The sequence below is a fragment of the Equus przewalskii genome, chromosome 10 (assembly GCF_037783145.1).
Source record: "Equus przewalskii isolate Varuska chromosome 10, EquPr2, whole genome shotgun sequence".
Classification (NCBI taxonomy): Eukaryota; Metazoa; Chordata; class Mammalia; order Perissodactyla; family Equidae; genus Equus; species Equus przewalskii.
The window spans coordinates 27,060,811-27,086,478 of NC_091840.1; the positions used below are offsets into that span (position 1 = coordinate 27,060,811).

Below are 25,668 nucleotides of genomic sequence, written 5' to 3' on the forward strand. Positions count from 1 at the left end.
GCTCTCTCCTCATTTTATTTCTGTGTGTTTGCTTGCAAAGGGAGTTTCCTCTGTTTTTTATGGATGAGGAATCTTAGACTCAGAGGCATAAGATAATTGCCAGTGTCCCCAGTAAGTAAATTACAGAGCTCAGATTTGAACACGCTAGCCAGACCCAGGAGCACCTGCTCTTTCTAGTCTGCACCCTGCCACCCACTCTGGCCTCCTATGCCAAATCCAGGTGATTTTTCCTTGGCCTGGTTTCATCTCATCTGTAGTGAAGCCAGCGAAGTCTCTTTGTGCCTTGAGCACCTGCCAGGCTCGTGCGAGCCCCAGACCTTAGCTCCAGCTGTTCTGTTTGTCTGGAACACCATCCCACGTCCCGCCTATTCCAGTCCGGCCACCTGGCAGGCCTCATTCAAACCCCTCTTCCTTCACTAATGTGCCCCACTGAGCTTTTCAATCAAGGTGTTCATCTTCATTGTTTGAATCTCCTGTCATTCTTTTTTTTCAATTTTTATTTTAACTAATTTACTTATTTAAAATTTTTTATTAAATTATAATTCACATACAATATTATATTAGTTTCAGGTGTACAACGCAGTGATTCAATACTTTTATACATTACGAAAGGATCACCATAATAAGTCTAGTTACAATCTGTCACCATACAAAGTTATGACAGTACTATTGACTATCATTCTTAAAGTTGCTGTCCTCGGGGCCTCAGCTAGCATACCTATTGCTTCTATGTGAATTACAAGAAGGCATTCATTCCCTCCAGGCTGATCAATTGCAAAAAGATGGTCCGAGTCGCCCTCTTGGCTGAGCACTTTTGTGCAGGGGGAAGTCTGTACAGCCAAACTCCGCCAACTTGCCTATCTGACAGTTTCAAAAATAATTGTCTTCAATTATTTTTGTAAAACATTCCTAAGTCATATAGATTGTAAGAACTCCATGTTCATTCATTGTCTCCCCCAATTAGATTTCAAGCTTCTTGAGGGCAGGAACCACAACTTATCCTTCAGTTTTCCCCACTGTGCTCAGCTCAGAGCCAGCTGTGTAGTTGGTGCTAAGACCTCAGTGTCAGGCTAATGAAGTGACTTAGAGAAAGTGTAGTACCAGCCCTTGGCTCTGAAGGGACCTAGCAAAACTCTTGTGGGTAAGATTTGACTGACATCCACAGGTGACCTCAGGAACTCTGTCCCATTCCAGCCATACCGGCCACTTCATTTTGGAACACACCCTGCACCGCTTTTCCTTCAGGCTACTTCTTCTCTAGAAAGCTGGCTCCTTCCTTGTTCTCTCAGCCAAATTTTCAGCTTTGTCAGCTCAAATGCCGCTTCCTCAGGGACGCCTTCTTCTCCAGAAGCCTCTATCAGAGTCAGTATTTCCCTCCTACAATTCCCTAGGTGGTTGCTCCCTTCTCATCCACCATTCCTGGCTCTTAAAAGTGTTTCTTTAAATTCAGCTCAAGTTTTCATCTCTGACATCTGTTTGCATCAGGGAGGCGTATCCCAAAATACATTGGGCCTTCGTCTCCCATTCTGGACTAGGTTCTTTGAGGACAGGGTGGTGCCCCGCACACAGTAGGCCCTCTCCTAATGGCTGTTGCATCAGTGTCCACCAGGGTCCCCAGTCACCCACATTTTCCAGTAATGTATCTTTATTCATTGCAGCAGAAGCATTTGCATCTTCTATGAGCGTTACCTGACACTTGTTTAACACTTTCCCCAAGCTTTTTCTCACCTCTTCTCTGGTTTTGTTTTCACAACTTGTAGGATATGAGAAAAGAAATGATTATATCCATTTCACTCATGAGGCACCTTAAGTCCAGGAGGCAGACATCTTATCTCACTGTCTGCTGACAGGGGCACAGCTGTCACTCACTGTGGTGTCCCGAGCTCTATAGACTACTGGGGTATGTTGATGGTTTGGCTCTAGTTTCATCCTCTTAACTCTTACCTGAAGTTAACTATTCACTGTCTTTGGACTTCCTACTGAGTCTGAGCCCTGAGGCCAAGAGGTTGACTTGGGTGTGAGGGTTGAGTATCCTTGTCAACCCTAAAATCGTATGAGCACAACTCACTGCATTCATATGTCAGAATCCCGCATCCCGGGCCCTTAAAGGAATTGTTCTTTTCTCTCATTGACTCTGCGTGCTACCGTTCTATTTGAGCGTCTCTTTCAGGGGTCTATAAGGTACCCTCTATGTATTTAGAACTGTTTGGCAAATATCTTGGCATAGAAAGTGGGTCTCTGCCTTGGCTGATGTTAGATTCACCTGGGGAACTTTTAGAACTACCAATGCTCCATACCTTTATGAGCTTTCCCAGGTGACTCTGATTGGCAGCCAACGTTGGGAGTGGTTCTCAATGCTGATGGCAGAGCGGAACCACCTGTGGCTTTTAGAAATCTGATGGCCGGGACTCATAGTCAGACACCCTGATTTAATTGGTCTGGGGCTGGGAATCATTGACAGGCCTCCTGGACCTTGAGTCCATGGAAAGAATAGAACTAAATGATGACAGTCTCAATGGGAAGAGCCCTTCCATTCTAGCACCAGCTAAGGGCAAGTTCACCTGATGCTTCTCTAGTATCAGCTTTTGCTGTAACTTTCTGGCTTTGATCCTCACCAAATGTGTGATCTTGGGTAAGTATCTTTACCTTTCTGATTAACTACATGTAAAATAAAGCCAAGACCTGCTTGGCAGAACTGTTATGAGCACCAATAAAAGAAAAAATTATGTAAAATATATCTAAAAGAACCCACCACTGTGCCTGGTACATACCTGGGACATGGAAGGGCCCCAACCATCTGAATTGAAAAGCGATACTGTCCTCCCTCCCACTGGAAAATTCTATGTATCAACAAACTTTTTTGAGTACCTACTATTTGCAAAGCATTATGATATGATTCCTTTCTCTTTTTCCCTCTGTGCATGGGAGGGAGAGATACAAAGATGAATGAAGAGAGAATCTCTGTCTTCAGGGAAGTTCAAATTGGCATATACAGACAGGAAAATATAGAACCGAATGAAGTTCTCTCTCTATATACAACACACATACATTTCTATATCTATATTTCTAGTAGAGACCAGAATGAAATGAATGTTAATCAGAGATAAAATCAATATGTTGTGTTAGCTCAGAGCAAGGAAGAAATAATTTTCCCTGTGCGATCAGGGAAGCGTGGGCGGCATTTGAGCTGGGTTTCTTTAAAGGCGTGTCGTATTTCCACAGATGAGGAAGAACCAGAAAGAGCTGAGGGAGGCCATGGGCCAGGAGGCTGAGATGTGAGTTTGCAAACCTCTGCTGTGAATCCATTAAGGAAGGCTTTGCCTGCCTCGCTAAGGAATTTGACCCTTTAACCTGAAAACAGCTGGGGGCCATTGGAAATCTGAGTCTTGGGAGATGTGCTCCAGTTGGAGGTTTTGGTTCACTGATCCTAGAGATGGGATGGGAACGGGCTGGAAATGTCTGGGTCAAAACGTGACTTTCATCTCTTCCTCCGCACCCTGGCCCGTGGCCAAGGCCTCAGACAGCCTATGGAGAGCAGCTCAGGACATTCCCCTGGGTCCTGCTTCCTATCTCCATTCCAGATACGGCACACAGGTTCTGTCCTCTTGCATTGTGCCTGGAATCGATTTCTCTACCCAATCGAGTTGGAGTGCTGCCCTTTTGGATTACCTGTTTAGCTTTGCGTTTTGTTCTATTCCCCGGGAAGCATCTCAGATTATTCTCCATCCACTCCCCAGTCCAGCCTAAACTTCTGACAACCTCCGATCAGGGTGGACTCAGATTCCCTTATCTGAGGGCAGAGTGTGGCTGTTTTTGTGCTCTTGGCCCTGGGTCTTTCGCTTATGCAGACTGGAGGCATGAGGACCTGTGGAATGGATATCGCTATAGTGCGTGGAGGTGACAAGGGCGGGGACGAGGGCTTGTCACAGGGCTGCAGGGTTGGGGGAGGGAGCACTGCATGGAAGAGAGACCATGAAGTCAGAACTGACAAAGCTATAATTTGCCTATGACTTTTAATTACGGACCCAGCTTATCATGCCGAATTTCTGGTCGCCTGCCTCACAGCTTGTTTTCATTTGTTCATCATAGTCTGAAGACTTGGAAACTGCAATCTGAGTAACTGGGAGTGATGACCTGGGGTGGGTTTTGGAAAGTTGGTGCCAAGCCATTATTTCAAATACTAATGCTTCTTCTATTTTAAAAAAAGGGAGATTTGTTATTCAAACTCTGGACCTGTTAATGGAAGATTTGGGGAAGGAGGAGGGGTGGGGAGTATTCTGAGACCATCCAAAAGAATTACGATGCACCGGGATCAGGGTATGATTCTGAATGGGAAGATGGGTGAGGTAACACTGGCCTCTGGGCTCCCATGGACCCACCTTACAGGTGGGCCCTCCTTGGAGAAGGTCCTTCAGACAAGGATATGGCTCCCAACTTTGCTGCTCATTGGAATCATCCGGGGATTTTTATAAAATACTCACACTGGCTACCACCCCGACATTCTGACTTCAGTGGTATGCAGTACAGCCCGGGCAATGGGATTTTTAGAACATCCCAGGAGATTCTATGTATAGCAAAGTTTGAGAACCTCTGCAGTAGGAGGTAGTAGGAATGAGCATTTGATTTACAGCGGGTCTCACACTTGAGTGTCCATCAGAATCACCTGGAAGTCTTGTTAAACCAGATGGCTGGGCCCCACCCCCAGTGTGTCAGTAGGTCTTCAATGCAGTGTGGTTTAAGACTTTGCATTTCCATCCAGTTTCCCAGTGATGCTGATAGTCAAGGCCACAGTTTGAGAACCAGTGGCTTAAAAGAGCTGGATCTGGCTGTACCACTCAGAAGCTATGTGATGCTGAGCATGTCACCCAATATTTTTTTTTTTTAAGATTTTATTATTTTTTTTTCCCCAAAGCCCCCCGGTACATAGTTTTATGTTCTTCTTTGTCGGTCCTTCTAGTTGTGGCATGTGGGATGCCGACCTCAGCGTGGTCTGATGAGAAGTGCCATATCTGCACCCAGGATTTGAACCAACGAAACACTGGGCCGCCTGCAGCACAGCGTGCGAACTTAACCACTCGGCCATGGGGCCAGCCCCTCACCCAATCTTTAAGAAGTCCAGTTTCTGCATTTATAACGTGGGACGGCAATGGTGATTACCTCATGGGTCTCTGCGGGTGAAATGAGATGATATTTGTAAGTTGCTTAGCACAGGGCTTGGCCCACAGGAAACGATGTACCCCATAGTGGATTTTATTAGTATGTTTCCTCAGTTGGGGTTTTGGCAGATCTTGATGTTCAATCCTGCTAGATGGTGAAGCATGTTAAAGTGAGTTTCTGCTCCTGGAGGTCCTATGTTCCTTTCCGGAACAGGAAAACTGGGATGCTGGCATCAACTACGAGCGCTCTGGGGTCCAGCAGGGTAAGGGCCCACCTTGGAGGTGTTGGCATCTGTTAATTGACGATCATCCATCAAACCCTTTGGCCTGATGTGGGTGGCCCTTGGCTGTGACTGAGGACTGCTTTCCTGCCCAAATTCCAGGTTACTCTCACATTCCAGACACATTTAGGGCCCTGAGTTGTGATTGTCCTGGTGTCCCCGTGGAAACTAAACTGCTGCCGAGGGAGGTGGGATGAAGCCCTAAATGGTCTTGAAAACCACAAAATGTGTCCTCGAGAGGGGGACTGGGGACCTCGACACTGCCTTCTCTTTTTTTCATGCAATTTTCCCAGAATTCTCTTCTGTATTTACCTCCCTCCCCCATTTCCCTGAGGAGGGAACTGAGGCTTGGCATGTATGGCCCCAAAAGTTCTAGTTATCCTCCCCAGGTGGAGGGGAATGCCCATGTAAGCCTGTGGCTCCGCGGGCAAAACCAGCTGGCCTGCACACACCGCAGAGCACGTGGCCCTGCTGCCCGGCCCTTCCTGAGCACCCATGGACTTCACGATGTCCAGATGTGTTTTTGTTCCTTTATGGCGTCACCAGGTCAACTCTCAGGGGCTTTTTGGTACTTTTAAAACTTCTTTTCTTTTAGAGTGGCACGAATCTAGCTAATCTTTATTACTTCCATGTGGTTTGAGGGCAAAGTGTCCCTATTTCCATGTTACAGTTTGGGCAGCCCAGTGAGTGGGGAGAAGGGACATTGAGGATTGGCCCAGAAGGTGGGACATGAGCTACTTCACTCCATCCTGAGTTCTCTTTGGCCAGAGAAAAATTCTTCCTGTGCCTAGGGACCTCAGGGGTGAGAACCTGGGTTTTCCTTTGTTCTCCCTGGAGAGACAGGGAGTGACAGGGTGAAAAGGCCAAGGGAGGTTGTCGTGTCCAAGTCATTTCTAATTAAGGACGCTGTCCCAGGGAGGGGAGTCGACTTGCCCAAAGTCACAGAGGATGCGAATAACAGAACAGAGCTTAGAAACCCAGCCTCTGCTTTCCTTCCTCACCTGTGCTCCATCCTCTCTGTCCCGACACACATCAGGCATTTACGTACCTGTGTGCTGTCTGCTGGGTATCTATTGCTCTCGCTTGATATTAATTTGATGCCCCTCTTGTGATCAATGCTAACTGCTCCCTGTAGAGGGAGGTATGGTGTGGTCCAGATAAACCCTCATAGCTAGGCCACACATATGCTCTATAGGCACCATTTATGGAAAAATCATTGCAGGTATTGTGCTAGCTGCCTCAAGTAGCTATACAGCAATTAAGCCTCACAATTTGTGGAGGCAGTTATTAGCATCCCCAATGTACAGATCAGAGAAGTAATGCAACTTGCCTAGGATCACACAGAAAGCAGGCAAGTGGCAGAGTGAAGTCTGAAGCCAGGCCTGGTTAATTTACCATCGATATTGTTCAACCATTACACCATATGGCTGCCTGCCCTTGCAGGCTAAGGAAAACTGACTCATAGAGGAAGCAGCAAGCCGCACAAAGAGAGACTGCCACCTGCCCACCCTAGACCTCTGCAAACAGATCTGGTTTGCTGGAAAAACACGATTGCTCAGAAACAGGTTCATCTGTCATCACGGCAAAGGCCATCATCTAACTAACATTGGTGCAAAAAGAGAAAACGAATCCAATTAAGTGTATTATTTCAAATTTGAAATATCTGGCTGCTTGCTTTTCTTTTTCCTCGTCAATATACCTAGTCTCTTGGCTGAAGTTTTCCACGGGTTTGAGAAATCACCCATCTGCATGGCCCCTAGCTGCCTGTGCTTTTCCCTCTTTCTGGGGACTGTGACAGAAAGGAGAGACGAAAGTTATTTTTAATTTGGCTGCCGAACGAACATCCAGGTCTTCCCTTCTAGCAGCTGAGTCTATATGTTTTCTCACCAGGGTATTAATTACCTGGCCCTGGGAACGGCCAGACGGGCTATTCCGGCGGCTCTGGCTACCCTGCTGGTTGTAATGCAATTGCTCGTGGACGCGGCAGGACTCTGAAGCATCCTCCTCCTCAATAAACTCAGACATGGGTACCGGATAACTTGTTAAACACATTTATTGATTTCTTGACAGTAACCAAACACAGTGAGTGACCATTATAAACAAGAAAAGAAAGGCATTCGTTTGTACTTTGTGAGATCCGGCTGCACCTGGAGAGAAAAGACACTCCTTTCCCAGGAATTTACAAGGCAAAGTGCATTCCTTCAAGGGAGCATCACAGGGGGGATGGCAGTTTTGAATCGCAAGAAATCTGTCGCCTGCTGTCAGGCTGAAGCTCACCTTGTATGAATGATCGAGCCATGGAGTGGAATTAAAGTTATACTTGCTTAGCAAATGCATTCCTGATTGCCACAAACTCAGTAAAAACTGGCTGCAAATGAACCAAACATGTAGATGAAGAAAAAAGTGAAATCAAAGAATGCACTCGCATGGAGCCAGGGCTTAGCCTGTAAGGAAAGAGAACAGACCCAAGCCAGAGAATGAAATGAACTCGTTAAACACATTTATTGAGCTGTTAACAATAACCAAACACAATGTATGACCTTTGGAAAACAAGAAACAGCAAATGGATCAATTCTGATCTTGGCAAATCCTACTACAGATATGTGACAAAGAGGGGAGATAATTCCATTTCTTTATAGTCTGTGGTGATAGATATATACAATGTGTATCTCTTCAATGTCTGTCCTTTTTTTTTTTCTTTTTAAATTGTTGAGTAAACGGAAGAATCATAATCTAGAAATAAGTGTCCTTGGCCAACTTTGTCCTGGTTCACCTGTGTCACCAGCACCCTCAGAAGATCCTAGGACACTATCCAAGATGATTTGATGCAAAGAACAAAGTCTGCTGGATGCTGTCGGAGTTGCGTTTGCTCCTCTCTCTCTTTTGGAAGAATTTTGTATGTACAAAGGCTGAAAGGTCTCATTGGGTAGAGTTATTAGTTCAGGAGAATGGTATCAAAATTGTTATCAGGTTAACTGGTTATTTTCTTCTAAGACCTCTTCTGAATGAGCCTTTTGTTCTGAAACGTGACTTCCCATCTTGGAGGCTGGGTGAGTTTACATGTATATAGATATGTTTGCATGTGTGTGTATGGATGTGTGAGTGCTTGTGTGTGTGTGTTTGTGTGTGTAAGAGATGTGTTCCTCTGCCATGGTTTTGCAGACACTTTTCATGTAGAAAGGGCCGATCCAAAGAGTGAATGAGGCTTGAGGGGGGGAGGGAGAGAGAAAAAAGAAGGGGACATTCTGGGTTATGTCAATTCACAGTTGTAGCATTTCACTGAGGTGGGATTCTTCTTGGCCTAGTTTCCTATTTGAGGAGCCATTCATTTACTGGAAAGAGAGAAAGGAAAAAAAACACAAACACAAAACAAGGCATCAATGAATGAATTTGCACACAGTTTGGGGGAAGGGACAGTTCTGCTTACTTGTACGTATCCCAACTACCTCCTCTCCTTCCTCAGGAACCTCTAGGCCTGAGCTCTCCAATATGGCGGTCACTAGTCATATGTGGCTCCCATAAATTTAAATTAACCAAAATTAAATTAAAAATTTAGTTGCATCATTATACTAACCACACTGCAAATGTTCAATAGCTGCATGTAGTTAGTAGCTACCTACCATGTTGGACAATGCAAATGCAGAACGTTTCCATCATCACAGAAAATTCTAGTGGGTGGCACTGCTCTTGACAGGGGTGGGGAAATGACAGCCTACAGGCCAAATCCAGCATGCTATCTGGTTTTGTAAATAAAGGTTCATTGGAACACGGCCACACCCGTTCATTTACATATTATTTATGGCTGCTTTCACACTACAATGTCAGAGTGTGGCAGAGACCGTATGGCTCACAAAACCTAAAATATTTACCATCTGGCCCTTTACAGAAAAAGTTTGCCGACCCCTGCTCTAGACTAAGCTCCTATGGATGGGGTCATATCTGTCTTCATCACCACTATATCCCTATAACCTAGCTAAGAGCCTGGCACATAGTAGGTACACAATAAATAAGTATTGACTAAAGAGAGAGATCAATGAATGAGTAGACTATTTGTCTGGTAGCTCTGGCTGGAAGGGAACAGAAAATTATAGTTTTGGCACTCTGCATGTATCTGAGAGAAGAAAAAGAAAGAAGGGATGTGGGGAAGTGGGAGCGATGAAGTGGGGGATCAAGGGACAGCAGTGGCAGCTGCTTCTAAAAGCTGCCTGGTAACATCCACAGCCCCTGTATTTGGGCAGCACATTATTGCTACAAAGGGCTTCCCCATCCAGCCTCTCATTTGCTCCTCACAAGTTGTGATGTAGAGGGTACACGGACTGTCATGACAGAAGCCAGATCCAGAGGGGTAAATGACTTCGTTGGGTTTGCATGGCTTGTGAGTGACAGAACCAGGCACAGAACTCAGGTGTCCTGACTCCTGGTCAAGGGCATCTCCATGACATGGTTCTGCCTGCATCTTCCTTCCCATTTGGAGGGTTTACTACAATGATCCACAGATACTTAGTGTGCAGAAGGGAAGAGAGAGGGCTGGGTGTGGACCAGAGGGTTACAGGAGGTGGGAGTCATCTTGCATGTCCCTTTAGTAGGAATAATAGTCACTTCTAGGGACATAGCACTGGGAAAAGATGTATTCACACACATTCCTCATTGGATCCTAATGGCCTGGCATTCAGAGTATTTGCTCACCTTCTAGGGGGAGAGGGTCCATCACACACATAACTAAGAGCTCTAACGCCTCTAGCTGTCCTGTCCTAACACATAACCTCAGGAAAATCAGCCTCTCTGGGCTCTCTGTAAAATGACAATAAAAAGGCTGTCTTGCCTGAACCAGAAGAGCTTTAAAGGTTTGATCTCTATCTCCGATATATAGGCTTTACCAGCAGAAAAGCCCCATGCAAATGGAAGGTGGTGATTTCAACTGTCATTTATAATCACGATTGCTATAATGGGAGATAATGCCAGGCTCTAAGAGCAGGCCTAAGCAGGAAGACTGAGCTCTGGCCTGGGTCCACTGTCCTCTGAGCTGCTGCACCCACCTCTATACTGAAGCTTCTGGGCTCGGTTGTTTGGACAGTCCTTCCCCTGTAAACTGAAGTTGATGTTGGTGCGGATGCAGCGGTTGTTGAGCGGCTGGACGGGCCTGAAGTTGTCACTCATGCTCAGAAAGATCTGAGATGGCTGATTCTGGCTGAGCAGGCGTAAGGAATGCATCTGAGGAGAGAGAAACAACCATGAGGTCCACCAATCCCCTTAAATGCACTTCGGAAGAAGTAAGACCATGCAGATTGTGACCGAACCAGGCTGTACTGGCTGTCTGGGAAAGACGACCCTGTTCCATGGGTTCAGCTGCGCTGGAGGCCCAGTGATGCCTCCATGCGTGGAGTGGGCCTTGTTTCTAGCTCACTAGCTCATGCATGCCTCAAGTCAGTTCCTCTCTTTCATCCTCAAATATGCCATCATCAAAGGTGGAAACCCAGCTAGGTGTTCTCCAGAGTCTCTTCTTTCTCTTACACCCCATGGTTCAATAACTCCCAATAATTCAGGGAATTATTCCCCTACATGGCTATTATCCAAACTATCGTGATTGGCCCAGGAGCCAGAGCTAAACTAAGCTGGATTAATTTGGTTCCTTTTCTGTGAATATGACGACCAGGGGCTGGACTAAAATGTTTGCAGCCGTGTTCCACCCCAGGACTGTGAAGGAAAGGAGGGGTCTCTAGCAGGAGGAAAGAATGAAGCAAATGTGTAGTAGGAAGCAGAAGACAGCAGAGAGAAAGGGCTGCTGGGGTTCAGATTCCAGTGAATTCCTGACATCAACTTCTGATTTTAAATTCCACAAGATGCTCCCATATCTTTTGAATAAGTCCTTTCCTAAGTTGAAGTTACGTGGAGGGGTTCTTATCACCAAAACAGTCCCATTCAATACAGATGGGATCAGGGACTTTGAATGTTCCAATTGTTGTCGGGTTGTGAGGACACATCCTGTAAAGAAGATTGGATTCCGTGTCCTTTGCACCTTGGCCTCTGAGTTTTTACAGACTCTCACAATCATAGAATATCAGAGCTGGAACAGACTTGTGTAATTTACCCCCTCGTTTATAAAGAGGAGTATCCATTCACAGAAGGAGGATGGCAGGCCTAGGAGTGCATAATGAGCCATTAGCAAAGCTGGCCTCCGAGGCCAGTCTCCTGGCTCCCATTCAGTTCTGAGAAATACTAGCCAGGTTTACTAGGAATCCCGGGAGATGCTCTAAAAATTTCCGCATTCAAATACATTTGTGAAATGCTACGTAGCATGTTGCTTCCTCTTGGAGACTGACATATGTATTATCATTTTCAAGGCCCCGAGAAGTCTCCCAACAATGAAATCTATTTAACTCTTTTTGAATCCAGCTTTTTCAAACATATTTGGCTGTATCATCCATTTTGCTCCTTTGTTTTTGAGCACCATGGCTGTAGAGCACACTTTGGGAACTAATGCTGCTGTCCTTTCTCACTCAAGGGTGGAATGCTTCTACAATGAGTCTGTGCTAAGCCTTTTCAATTGCAGATTCTTTAAACAAAGGTGTGATGAGTTGAATTATGTGCTCCCAAAATTCACAAGTTAAAAGTCCTAAACACCAGTACCTCAGCATGTGACCTCATTTGGAAATCGAGTCATTACAGATGTAATTAGCTAAGATGAGATTATTGGGGTGGGCCTTAAGCTAATATGACTGATTGGGGCGGGCCCTAATCCAATATGACTGATGTCCTTATAAAAAGGAGGATTTGGACAAAAAGACACAGACACAGGGTAAATGACATGTAAAGATGAGGGTAGAGTGGGGTGATGCTTCTACAAGCTGAGGAACACCAAAGATTGCCAGAAAACCACCAGAAACCAAGGGAAAGGCAGAGAACAGATTCCTCCTCACTCCCTCAAACGGAACCAACCCTGCTGACACCTTGATCTTGGATGTACAGCCTCCAGAACAGCGAGGCGATACCTTTCTGTGGTTTAAGCCACCAAGTTAGCGGTACTTTGCTAAAGCAGTCCCAGCAAACTAACACAATAGGCACTCCACAAAGTCAGCCAGGCTTCACACCATCTTCCCCATTAGCTAAAGGACCACAGAGCAGCTCACCTGCATCCTGGTTATATAGACGGGTTTGTTCATTATTATCCAACTTGCCGTCTCATAGCACGGTGGGATAGTCATCGACCCATCGTAAGTAATGAAACTAGAGGTCTCTGGATAGAGTGCCTCTATGTTAAGTCCCTGTAGTAAATATGCATCATCTAGAGAAGAAAATAAGAGATTTAAGAATTAGGTTTCTCGAGAAAGTGCTGCTATCGCTGGTAACTTTTTTTCTTTTCAGATTCCAGAAGACTGTAGCTGTCAGGATGGGCTGCAGTAACACACAGCCCCCCACAGCTCAGTCATTTTAAACAACAAAGGCTTATTTCTTGCTCACACTGTAGGTTGGCCGAGGGCTTCCTCCATGTCATTGGTGTCCACACTCTGGGATCTAGGCTCTTACAGTAGATACTATCTGGACCCTCATGAGTCACAATGATAGGAGGAAAAGCAAGAACAGTGACACATGCGTTGGCTCTTAAAGCTCCCATCCAGGAAGTGGCAAATGTCGCTTCTGCTCACATTTGGTAGCCAAAGAAGTCACATGGCCAAGGCTGCTGTTAGGGATTCAAAGAAGCACATTCCTCCCACAGGGTGGGGCACTGAATATCGGTGAACAGAAACGTGGTCTACCACAAGGATACAAGGAAGAGCCAAGTTCTTGGTTATGGTCTCTGAGACCTAGACTGCTAGCATTATATTTATTACAGTCATAATGAAATGCACAATTTAAGCCTTCAGGACCTGTTGAAACGTTGTCTGGTCATCATTCTTATTTATTAACATTGCTTAATTAAAAGAACACTAAGAAAATACTCTTAGAAAGAAAAGTATATCAGGCCAAATCTTACCATGAGATTCAACAGTTAAGCTCAACAACTAATTTCAACTTTTTGTAGATCTCCTCTTTGTCAGGCCCGTGCATGTAGCCTTCTCTCTTATACCTATTTGAGGTATTCACACTCATATATCTGTTATTATTAAATATACTTTTTCAATAATAAAAGTGACATAAGTACATATCAGACTATACGGAAAAAAGAGAAAAAGAAAATAATGACAGCCCCGATCATCTAAAATAGTTGCCATGGGCATTTTGGTGTATTTCCTTCTGATTTTTTAATTCAGTGTTTCCGTCGTATTTTTATAAAAAGTGTAATGTAGCAGAGTTTTCAAATAACAATAAATTTCAAAGGACCTTCATATACAGCTGGAACCTCATACTGACCTAGTGAGATTGGTCAGACAGATAACAACATTCTTATTGACAAGAAACTGAAGATCAGAGAGGGAGAGTAACCTGCTCAAGGTCACAGAGGTAGCGGGTGACTGCAGAGTGGGAACTCAAACCTAGCTCTCCTGACTTCCAGACCAAAGTCATTCATTCATTCAGCAAATGTTCGCTAAGCACCTCGTTGTGCTGGGCACAGGGTTAAGCTCTGGGGATAGAGCAGTGAACAAGATGGATGCAGTGCCCACCCTCATTCTGGTCGAGGAGGCAGATGACAAATGGCAGAATCAACATACATGAACTCTAATATCAGGTGGTGGTAAGTGCACCTTGGCCTAGTCTGTACCTATCTATTGATCCTGAGCATTAATGCTGCTAATCCGTTTTCCTGGGCAAAGGCCCCCTTCCTTCCTCCATAAATTGCTCACTCACGTTTCTCTGATAAGAAAGAACTATCTTTGCCAAGGGAACTTGAATTTCAGTGCTCCTTTGCTTGTCAACTGAATTAAGAACCAACCAACTGATTCAGTGGTTTGGAATGATGTAAATAAAACCACTGTTTGCCTGCTCCATCCCAAACGGGCCCTCCTGGCCTCTGACAACCCTGATGGGGTAACGGAACCTCTCCAGGGCTCTGGCCACAAAATGCCCATGAGAGAGAGAGATTGGTCAAGCTAGATTTGGAGACCAACCCTAGGAGACAGGACTTCCTTTCACTTTCCATTGAGACGTTTCTACCTTTCCACCAAAACACCAGGGAATCAGGACAAGCTCAGGAGAGACGTCGCGGTTGGAATATGGCTGGGATGGGGCTGCAGTCTGGCCTGTGGGGTCAGGTGCTTCCACGACAAAGCCTCAGTGCCCAGAGCACACACTGATACGATGGTTCTAGGGAATCAGATCCAGCGTCAACACAATAAGCTTATGTTGAGTATCCGTCATATGGCTCTGTTTCTTAAGCCCCTAATATGTGTCAGGCACTAAGCTAGGTGTAGGCGAGCAGGACGTAATTAAGTGACTGCAGCAAGGAGCCACAGAGACAGTGATATGTATCTGCACTGGGTACACTGAGAGGTTGTCAGTTCTGCCTGGGGGTGGGACTCAGGAGAAGATTAATGGAGGAGCTGACCTGAACTGCATCTTGAATGACAAGAGGTAATCAGTGTGTGGCTGGCAGTGGGGGGTGGGGCTGTCAAGGGCACTCTAGACAGTCCCGCTAGAGAAACAGCTAAGGACGCAGAGAGCGGTGCACACTCGGTGATGGCTAGAGCGTGGGCGAGATGCAGGGGGAGGGGTGCTGTGAGAAAGCAGGCTGGCGGGTCAGCACAGGCCACACCTAGGAGGTCCTTCTTTGCGCTGTTGGGAGTTTGGGCTTCATCCTGTAGGCAATGTGGAGCCACTGAAGGGTTTTAAGCAGGGAGTAGCATGATCAGATTTGCAGTTAATGATGCTTGCTCTGATGGTGGTTTGGCCTGAAGATTAACATATTGAATGAGAGAAGGAAGCATTCGGCACATCTTTATTAAAGGTCAATGTGATTTGTTTAACCAAGCTTGCACGCAGAGCATATTGGGTACTCTAGCATGCTGCTATTATTGTATTTTATTTTATCGGGAGTGGTGGGCAGGAGGGTAGGAGGGAGGCGGTGGAATGAGGGACGTTCCAGTCATGACTGGAGTAAAGAAAATGAACATTTATGTTTCTCTGAAACTATAACCAGCCTGTGTTGCATCCACATTTGAGGAAAGAGTTGGTGTGGGTGGGGAGGGGCAGGCTAGGAGCAAGAGGCAAAAGGTATGTTCCTGGGTTGAACCCACATGGCAGGGTAAGAACGTGCTTCTAAAACACTGTTTTGCTGAAATCTCAGACTCCACCCGAGTGGTCCTGCCAGGGAGTCCTCTTCGTCCACATCCCCTGCGAGATGCAACAGTCGTCAGAGAACGCGGGCAGCTTCCGCCCTCCCAAGATCCTCATTCACCACTTTGTTCTGTGCGTGAGCTTGGCTAATACTCACACTTCACCTTTGCCCTTTTTATTTCCTCACGCTGCAGAATTTGGAAGGACCCAGTGTGATGAGTGTGAGCCTAGGACCCAGACCTGAGTTTGAGGGCTGGCTCTGCTGTGTGCCATCTGTGTGATCTTGGACACGCAGGTAACTGTCTGAGCCTCATTTGTGACATCTGTAGTATGCAGATGGTTGGAGTAGGCAGTGGACTGATTGTCTGTGTCCCCCCCACACTCATATTCTGAAGTCCTCACTCGAATGTGATGGCATTTGGAAGATGATTAGGTCATGAGGGTGGAGCCCTCAGGAATGGGATTAGTGCCTTTATAAAAGCCACCCCAGAGAGCCCTCTGACTTTCTTTCTGCCATGTGAGGACACAAGAATTCCGCAACCCAGAAGAGGGTTCTCACCAGAAGCCAGCCATGCTGTCTCCCTGATCTCAGACTTTCAGCCTCTGGAACCGTGAGAAGTAAGTTTCTGCTGTTTACATGGTACTTTGTTACGGCAGCTCGAACTGACTGAATACTTGCCTCACAGAGTTGTTTGAGGAACAAATGAGATTACACTTTCCAATGTCCTGGCCCATGGGAAATACTCAGCAATGCTGGGTAGCATTGATGCCATTCCTCCCTTCCCGGAGTGTCTTTGCCCAGCTTCCCCAGGATAACCACGGCTTGACCTCCCCGAGGCCTCTTGACTCTCCCTAGCGAGGTTAGTGCCTTCCTTTTTCACCATATTTACTGAGTTAGCTTGCCAATAATTACCTACCAATTTGAACGTCTCCACTAAGCCATGAGCCTTTGGGGGAAGGGCTTCCATCTTTTATCTCTGAATCCCCAAGCCCCAGTATGGGGTCTACCATATTGGATGCTCAATAAACACTGGTTGAATGAATGAATGAAATGGTTTCTGCACAGAAGCTCCACCTGCTGGTGGTTCTGAGCAGAAACTAAGGGAGGAAGAGGCAACATCATCTGTCAGATGACGGGGAAAATTGTCTGAGGCTCGTCTGTACCATTAACTTAAATGCCTGCTGTCGGCCACCATCTCCATATATATCACACCACAGAAATCAGGGTGAAACTGAGACTGTTGACTGTCTCCTTATGGTATTCCTGTGTTTCTACACCAAACCAACCTCTACGCTTATATTTACATTGCTGAAATTGGTGTGCATTTAACACATAACATTTGTCCTCATGACTCACCACACTGCCTTATAGGAAGCCATTAAGTCAATGTTCTGTCTCTTAGGGACTGGAATTTGAGAGCCACAAGCTACCGTCACATCTTCTTTTCTCCTCATTGCTTGCTTGGTGTATTAGGCAGCACAGAGGCAGTGGAACCCAAGAAAATGATATAGGCAAACCCAATAGTTTTCAGCTCTACTGTCAAGGAACACTGCGGTGTCTCCATGGCTGACCAGGCCAGGAACTAATTATTACCCACAGGCTATCTCATCCACGCAGCAGCCAACACAAAACCATTGCTTTGTGCATGTCAGTGTTCTCCTCTGGGTTGTGGCAGACAGAAAGGAGCCTAAGAACTAGCCCACCGGAAGGTGGATTCTGCTCTCCAAATTCTCATGGCTCTATTCATTTGTAAGGATGGCAAAGATCTGCGGAGGTCAGAGCTGCTTATGAACAGAGAGATACAAATTTGGGGGTGAAGCTCAGAGGCAAATGGGGTGAATCATGCAAGCTTCTGCTTGCTTTAAGGATATCTATTCAGAGGAAGTGATGGCAGAAGTTCAAATAAATTTTCATGGATAGTTTTACAGAAAGGTTTTCTTCCTTCCTATTATCTAACTCTCTATGAATCGATTGATTGATCTATCAATCAATCAGTCCTATGAGAATATAGCTTACAGAGGGCAAAGCCCTGGACTTCAAGTCAGGAGTCTTAATTCAAGTCTAAGTTCTAATTGTGGCTTTGCCAGTGATCCACTCCTCCTTCAGGGGTAAGTTACGTAACCTCCTACTTGTGGGTCAGATTATTCTGGATAATTGCTGAAGTCATCTTCAGGTTAAAAAAAAAAAATCTATAGAACCCCAAATGTCCTTCAACATAAATAAGCTTACAGAGGCAAATTTATCTTAAGTAGGTCAAATTTCTGGTATGACATTGTAATTTTTTACATGTTGGCTATATCTTTATAGTACGAGAAGATCCCTCGGATAATCAGTAAGTGTAGAACACTTAGGCATAGTTTATAGCCCAATTTTATTCTTTTAATTGACTGTAAGAGTTGACAGCTTGGCTTCTGATTTTATGACATGCTCTTGCTGAATCTATGATTTATGTTACACTGAGTTCTTAGTCATGGACGCAACTTCTAAGTTGACTTTTTCTTTTTTTTTTAAGAGAAACACACTATAATGAAATGCCTAGGACCACACAGTTGGGGGATCTTTATCTCAGTCTGAGCATCCAACAGCCGCCTCTGGTAAACGCATTGTGTTTACTTATGTGGACCACTGATGAGATTTCACATCGCCCAGCTTCCTGCTTATGAAGTTCCCATTCAAAGAGAATGATGCCAATGAGAAAAAGGCACGGCAGTTCCCGAGATCGATACTGGACTTGCTTCTGATCAATATGGAACTATTTGGCAATTTACTCATACGGAATGACATTTCCTCTTGTAATCTGGGGCAAATTGAACCGAAGTGAAAAAAGGTAATGACTAAAGAATAAAGTAATATGATTTTTTGTTTTACACAAACAATAAATGAAAAAAGGTCCTCTGAGAATTGGATTCACGCAGGCAAGCCACTCCTTCTCTGCTCCTCGCTGACTTGAGTTACTACTTAGATTGCAACATGGGAAGTGGTGCGCTGCATTTCGCCTTCTGTGAAAACATTTCCAAAGCCGTTCCTTTGAAATGAAAGTACAAGTTCAATTAAGCATAGAGAAAGGCACTGGGAGCAATAGGCTGAAACTCCCCTGTGATATTTCACCACATTTGACACCGCGTCCCTCTGCGGAGCAGGCGCACAGAACACTTTCTGAGGAACTGAGGAGCTCACGGCAGTACAGCTTGGTCCCTCCTTGCCTACACACTCATTTTTCAGCTGGCGTGGGGGTGGGGGGCCAAAGGAAAGTTATAAACAGGCAAGACTGAAACAAATGTTTTCACGGGGTCATACTGGGTGTCAAAACACCATGTTTAAAAGCCCTCCTCCAAACCCCTCCAGTCGTGTGCTTTCATTTCCTTGGAGGAAATACGTTAAGGCATTAGCCAGATCTTTCTAAATTTGGAATCTGTGATCTTTTGGATTCTTACTGGTCTGAAGTTCTTCACTGCATTTACCGTCTATGAAATGAACGGAGTGTGTTGAAATTGGAAGAGAATGAAGCTACCAAAATGATACGCTGTCCTAGGAAGACATTGGAAGAAAGTGTTCATTTATACGTAATCTTCTAGTAATGACCCCCTCTTACCCACTTAAGAAGGCTCTTTGTGCTCCATTAGTCACTGGCTTCACCACTTGAAATTATCATAAAATCTCTTTTTAAAAAAATAACGCTAGCTCGATGAAATCAGGTGGGTACGAAAATGACAAGAATGTTACCTTTTATGTAATTGGGGCTCTATGCCTACTAATTGATTAACAGAAGGAAAATGTAGAGATTTGGCATTATTCCAATATACTACATTAGAAAAACTAAAACACTTGGGGTAAATTACCGATATCTCCTCCAGAAAATCCATTCAGAAAATCCATATTTCAATGTCATAATTTCAGTCTTGACTCTCAATCTGTCGAAGGGGAATTTAATTTTAATGAAATGGATTTTCTTTAGAAGACTTTCTAAATTCAGCCTGAAATGAATTCAGGCTGGTCGTTTCCATTGTCAGTCTGGGTTAGGGAGAGTGTTTTATAAGCCTTGCTCAGATGTATGAAATCTAAGCTTCTAAGGAAAATAGTGGAAGCCACTAGGCCATTACCACCCACTCCATGGGCTCATACACAGGACTCTGCTTCATTTGAAGTAAGCGAACTCTGTAGCCTGTGTGCCTTGTATTGGATTCACCTGGAACATAATTTTTATTTGGCACCATAGTGACCTGCCTCCCACTCTTCAGGAAGCTGGATTTGACCACCACATACCTTAGGACAATTTAGGAATACAAAATTATGCCCCTAGTTTATACCAGTCACTGCCCAGGCAATTGACTCATTATCTTGCTTAATCCTCACCTCAGCCCTTTAATATCAGTATGAAAATCTTTATCTTACTGATGAGAAAATTATTATCTCAGAGATGTTAAGAAACTTGCCTGAAGTCACACAGCAAAGGAATCGATAGAGCCAGGAGCCCAGGTCTGCTTTGCTCCATCTCTCATCACTAGAACACTCTGCCTCCATAAGTTTGGTGACCTTCACCAGCATGGTATCTGGCTTCTGAAATTCCCAGTCCTTGTGGCAAGATTCTCCCTTTTTCCTCCTTTTACAGGTTCCCTAGCGCACTGATTTTCTTAACTGGTTAAATAGAATGATTTTGCATGAGTCCTTTTTTTTGCTAGTCATCTAATCTATGCTCAAACCAAGCAAATGGACTGCGTCCCTACTGGCTGCCATCTCGTGATTTCACCCCACGCTTCCATATTCGCTCCCACCTCCCTGCGCCTCCTCAGCCAGTTAATGAGACAGACACATGGGAGCCTCTCCCAGGGTGGGATTTAAAAGATATCTTTAGAAATAATTTGCAACCCTAAGTCATGGGGATTTGAGCTGCTCTTTCAAAAGTGAGGACATGTCCGCCTCTCTTCTCTATTTATTCCCACTCACGATTTCACCCAGGTTTAAATGCCATCTGGATCCCAATGCCTTCCACATTTATATCTTCAGTTCTCTCTCCTAAAATCCAGGCTCATATACCCAACTACCTACTCCACACCTCTTCTTGGATGCCCAGTAGACATCTCAAGCTTAACACGTTTGAAATTTCTGATTCCCTTCCCACCCACAAATATGCTTCATCCACGAATATGCTTCATCCAGAGTCTTCCCCAAATCAGTTGATGGAAACATCTTCCTTCCAGGAATTCGGGCTAATAATCTTCCAGTCATCCTTGACTCCTTTCTCTCATATCACACATCTGATCTTTCAAGAAATCTCTTGGCTCTTCCTTCAAAATATACCCAATTGCTTCTCACCACCCCCCCACAGTAGTCTGGTCATGACTGACATTGTCCCAGCATTTGGATTGCTGCCATCATCTCCCAACATTTTTTGTCAGCAGATCATGTCACTCTCTGCTCAGTATCTTAGAGTGACTCCTCATTACTACAGCCTCCAGGAGAAGGACTAAGGGGGATGAGTGGACCCATCCTGAACCAGTTGCTAGCCTTCCTCTGATTACTGTGTGTACCAATAGCAACAGTGCCACTGTGTCCCTCTGGATGACACTGATTTCCACTGGGAGTCTCATGCTGAGGGACAGGCAGGAGTTGCAGAGAGCTCAGGATGTTATGAGCCTGAACTTTCAAAGTGCCCAGAAGGTCTGTGGCTAGTTTATGTCCCTTTCAAGTAGAAACAAACAAAAGCAAAAAGCAGAGAGATGGCTCTTCCAACTGAACCAAACTGGGAATTCAGAGAAAACCATGCTGACAAGTTTCACGTAATGTGAAAGTTTGAAGACCTCAGAGCTAAATTTTCCTTGTTCCTTAGAGAGGAAGCACGATAGAAAGGTAAGAGCATAAAGTCCCTGGGAGGACCTATGTTTGAATCCTTGCTCTCCCACTCTGGAAGAGTAGATCATCGTTCAGGAAATCTTTCCTCTCTCCTCAACCCCACCTCCTTGGGAGGATTTTGATGTTGGGCTTGGCCACGTCACTTGCTTTGGCCACAGGAAGTGGACAGAAGGGACAGTTTGTGAATTTCAAGCCTAGGCCTTAAGTCACATTACAGGTTCTGGTCTCTACCATGAGAAGTACTTGCCCTGGGTATCTACCTGATCCTAGAAAAATGAGAGCCACGTGCAGCTACACTGCCCTAGCTGACCTGCAGATCTGCAGCTGGAAGCAGAGCCACCTGGCTGACCCACAGATGCAGCAGTGAGAAATCAATGCTGATTGCTGAATGCTTGTGCGCTACGCAGAAGTTGCCAACTTAGCCGTTTACTAGATGTGTGTCCTTGTCAAATGACTTCACTTCTTGGAGCCTTAGTTTCCTCATCTGTAAACTGGGATAGCGATCGGACCCACTTTGTGAGTACTGGGCAAAGTGCTGTCTGTAAAGCTCTTAACACGGAGCCTGGAGTGCAGAAAGTGCTCACTTAGCATCACTTCCATACTCTGGATGCTCAGCCTATTGCAGAGTGGGTACCACATCTAAATGAGTGGGGCAAGTTGAAGCTACGCTGGGGTATAATTCTGGGTAGCAGCAGAGTGGGTGGGGTTGAGGTCAGGTGTCCTGGGTAGTGTGGCTGGGTGGCGGTGGGGGGCACTGGTTTATTTCTGTCTTACTTAGAAGCATGGATGCAGAGTACTATGATAAGTGTTCCTGAGCAGGTGGCGTTGTCTCCCTCTCGCCCGGAATTCTCGGGCTGATGCCAGCATAACCTGCTGCCTCCCGCAGAGCCTCTGGAGAGTCTTCCAGCCTCGTGTTTCCCACCCACTGGCTGTATCCTAGTGAATGACTCCTGTTTCAGAAAGTCCCCTGCTTTCCGCCAGGCCAACCTTCCGTGGGCTGGCTGCCTCAGGGAGTTTAGCAGGAGAGACCAGTGCTGGCACTTTCCTGCTGAGCAAATCAATCCCTTTCAGCCACAGTGTCCTGGGCACGTGGTGTCGAGGCTGCTTCCCTGTCTAGGGCCATCATTATCCGTGTGGTGTTTCTCCCTTTAGGTCTATGATGAAGGCGCTACCAGGCACACCTTCATTATTCGCCAAGCGTAAGAGCACAAAATACCTGTGATTAGCGGCCTAAAGCTGTTACCTCTCCCCATGAGAGGTCTCTTTGTCTTGCTTTAGTTCCCCTTCTTTTCCCTTGGCCCTGACAGATAGAGGATGAGGGAGAGAGGAGAAGGGGGTGCTCCTGTTCTCTCCTGTTAGCATTTCTAGGATTGTGTCTCTAGAGAAGGCGAAGGCATTTCTTCAAATGCATCTCCTGTGTAAACTCCTCAGCGTGGCATCAAGACCTTTCAGGATCTGGCTCCAGAACATCCTTCCCACCACTCCTTCTGCCCTTGTCACTGCTACCACAGGGGGCCATTCATTCCTCCATTAATTCAGGCTGTCACCAATGTTTACTGGGTATCCTGTGGGGCACTGAGGTGAAGAGCTGAGGAAGGCAGAGTTCCTCCCTTTGAACTCTTCATAGTCCTTTTACTGCTCTCCATGCCTTCGTACATGCTGCCTTTCTAGGCTTGAAACGGCTTCCCTCCTTCCTTCCATCTCTCTCTCTCCCCTTCCCTCCTTCCTTCTTTCCCTCTCTTTCTCTTCTCCTCTCCTTTCTTCTTTTTCTTCCATTCATCCTTCTTCTCTTTCTCCTCCTCCTTCTGCTCCCTCTCTTTCTCTTTCTTTCCCCAGCAAATAGTTATTGATCTATTCATTTGAATAGTACTTACTCTGTGCAACCTCGCTATGTATGTAATTCTAGGCAGATTTTCTGTGATCCCAAAGAGTTCTGTTCATATTGTTAACACTGCATTTGTTACGCAAATCTTTATAATACACTATGATATGACTGTAATGAGAGAGTGAGGGCCTTATGGACAGGAAACGTGTTCTTTTGATCTCCCTATCTCCCGGCACTCAAGAACCACTCAATAAATATTTGCAGAGTGACTCAGTGAACAAATGAATGAAGGTCTTGGGTTTTAACATTGCTATCCTGTTCAGCTACTGCCAAAGTGTTTCCTTCTCAGTTCCCACAGACCCGATGGGGCTGGCAGTCAGCAGGGACACCTCATTTGAAGTAGATGAAGTTCAAATTCCCCTTAGCCACAAAAGGGCCATCCACCATTGGTCCCAACAAGATCTGTCACCCTGGCTCTCCAGCCCCTCTCTGTACCAGAATCGATACCTGTTCCCGAGGGAGGCCACCTTCCTGGAGCACAGACCCACGTGGATGCCTTCATCTTCGGCAGCAACCACATCACTTAATATTAAGCAGACCAGTGCTGGGGGTGGGGGGGTGTGGGTGGGGAGGGAAGCCCCACTAATGACTTACTCTGCAGTTGGCAATCTGTTAGATTGTGTGTTGGGGCTTAATGTGTGATTTCACGGTTTTTCACGGTCTCTAAACTGCAAATTCAAGATTATTTGAAAACATTTTATTTAATTTTCATGCTTTTTTTAATCAAAAATGTTAAAAGACTAATAATCTTTTATGGGCAATCATAAAATGTGCTATTTGCACACGAGACAGAACTGCCTCCCTTTGCTGAGCAACCCATGTACGCTTAGAGAAGACTTCCTGGGAGTGCTGGTGAGGAAGGCAGGTGGCTGTGGAGACCACTTAAGGCGTCCTTCTAGGTGATGTCCTTCCAGGTGGAGTGCAATTCCCCAGTTTCATTTATCGCCCTCACCGCCCAGTACCCAACCTTCTTCATATAGGAGTGACTTGGCAGTGAGCACCTTGTGGGGAGGGCTGGGGTCTGGTCCATCTTTATATTCCAGGAGCCTTGCCTGGTGTCTGTCATGGGACAGCCATGTGGGAAATGTTTGTTGAATGCATGAAGAAATGAATGCGGGAAGGTTCTCCTTACTCTCCCTCCCGCAGTCCGAGGTGAGACCCGTGAGCATTCACTCTGTCTTTCCCGCATCACCTTTGGAGGCAGGAACTGCAGTAACAGCTAAGTTTCTCTCTTGGCGGACGATGCGCCAGGGGGATGCAGGGTGTTAGAATGTTTGCGTGCTGTTTTTTACTTTTGTGAAAATCATTATTTACCTATTGCTTGATTCAGAATCCTAGACCTAGAAGGACCTAGAAACCTAGGGGGTAACTTCTTCACTTTACAGATGATGGAACAGAGTCAAAGTGAGGAAGCTCCTTGCTCGAAGTCAGGACTGGAATGCCCCTTTCCTGCTCACTCCTGGTTCATAAATTTGCCTTGCCTGTACTGACCTCTTTCCTCTCCTGGTGTGTGCTATTTCACGTAAATTTTCCCAAATCCTGCAACCCCTGAGACTGCTGTGGATGACAGTGGCACCCTTTTTCCTCTTCCCTCTTCAACTTTGCACCGTTCTCTCTTTTCTGCTTAAAGATTCTATGGAGAAAACCCTCTGGAAACCCAAGGAAACTGGACAGAGTCCTCTGGGTCAGTGGATCACACGTGGGGATGAAAAAAGATGCCACCTGCCTCTACCTGAGAGGGAGACGCAGCGACCCGGAGAGGGAGGTCTGGTCCAGCTGAGGGCCTCTGTAAGTGCTGAGGTTGGAGCCAAACTACCTCGTGAACGCTTTTTCAATCACATAATTGGCAAAGCCCCAAATGTGGCCAGCTGACACGGTGGAGTCTGTCAGCTTGTAGAGTCCCCCAGCTCGTTACCAATCCATGGGATAACGATGACCATCATCATAATAACCATTATTGCCTTAGACAGGCGTGGATGACAAAGACACCGTTGGGACTTCTGTTTGAAAATGAGCCGCTTCTTTGCCAACCCTGACTCTCCAGAGTGACTTTCTACAGAATTAAAGGATTATGAACCTGGAAGGGGCCCTCGGAGATCCTCGGTCCTGGCTTTCTGCCTTCAGACAGGACTAACCTTTATAGAATAGTTGCTGTATAGGAAATTGAACCAAACTTACTTTTATACGTTATTCTCGTGATAGTATCTCTGTTGAGCATTCGATTAAGAAATGGGTTTGATGAATCAGAAACCTAGGGGGAAAAAGAAAATAGTGATGGCTGGGCAG

At 45.7% G+C, this 25,668-nt stretch overlaps 1 protein-coding gene across 3 annotated transcripts in view; it reads right to left on the reverse strand.

The window, feature by feature from the left end:
- Positions 1–7,472: 7,472 nt before the first annotated feature.
- CA10 (carbonic anhydrase 10) overlaps positions 7,473–25,668 on the reverse strand; it is a 476,991-nt gene continuing 458,795 nt past the window's right edge. For all 3 annotated transcript variants that reach the window (XM_070562243.1, XM_070562241.1, XM_070562242.1), the window contains 4 exons: positions 25,561–25,633; positions 12,565–12,719; positions 10,474–10,648; positions 7,473–8,769 (listed from right to left, as the gene is read on the reverse strand). In XM_070562243.1, coding sequence (XP_070418344.1) covers positions 8,747–8,769; positions 10,474–10,648; positions 12,565–12,719; positions 25,561–25,633 — 426 coding nt within the window. In that variant the 3' untranslated portion in view covers positions 7,473–8,746. The remainder of the gene's footprint in view (positions 8,770–10,473; positions 10,649–12,564; positions 12,720–25,560; positions 25,634–25,668) is intronic.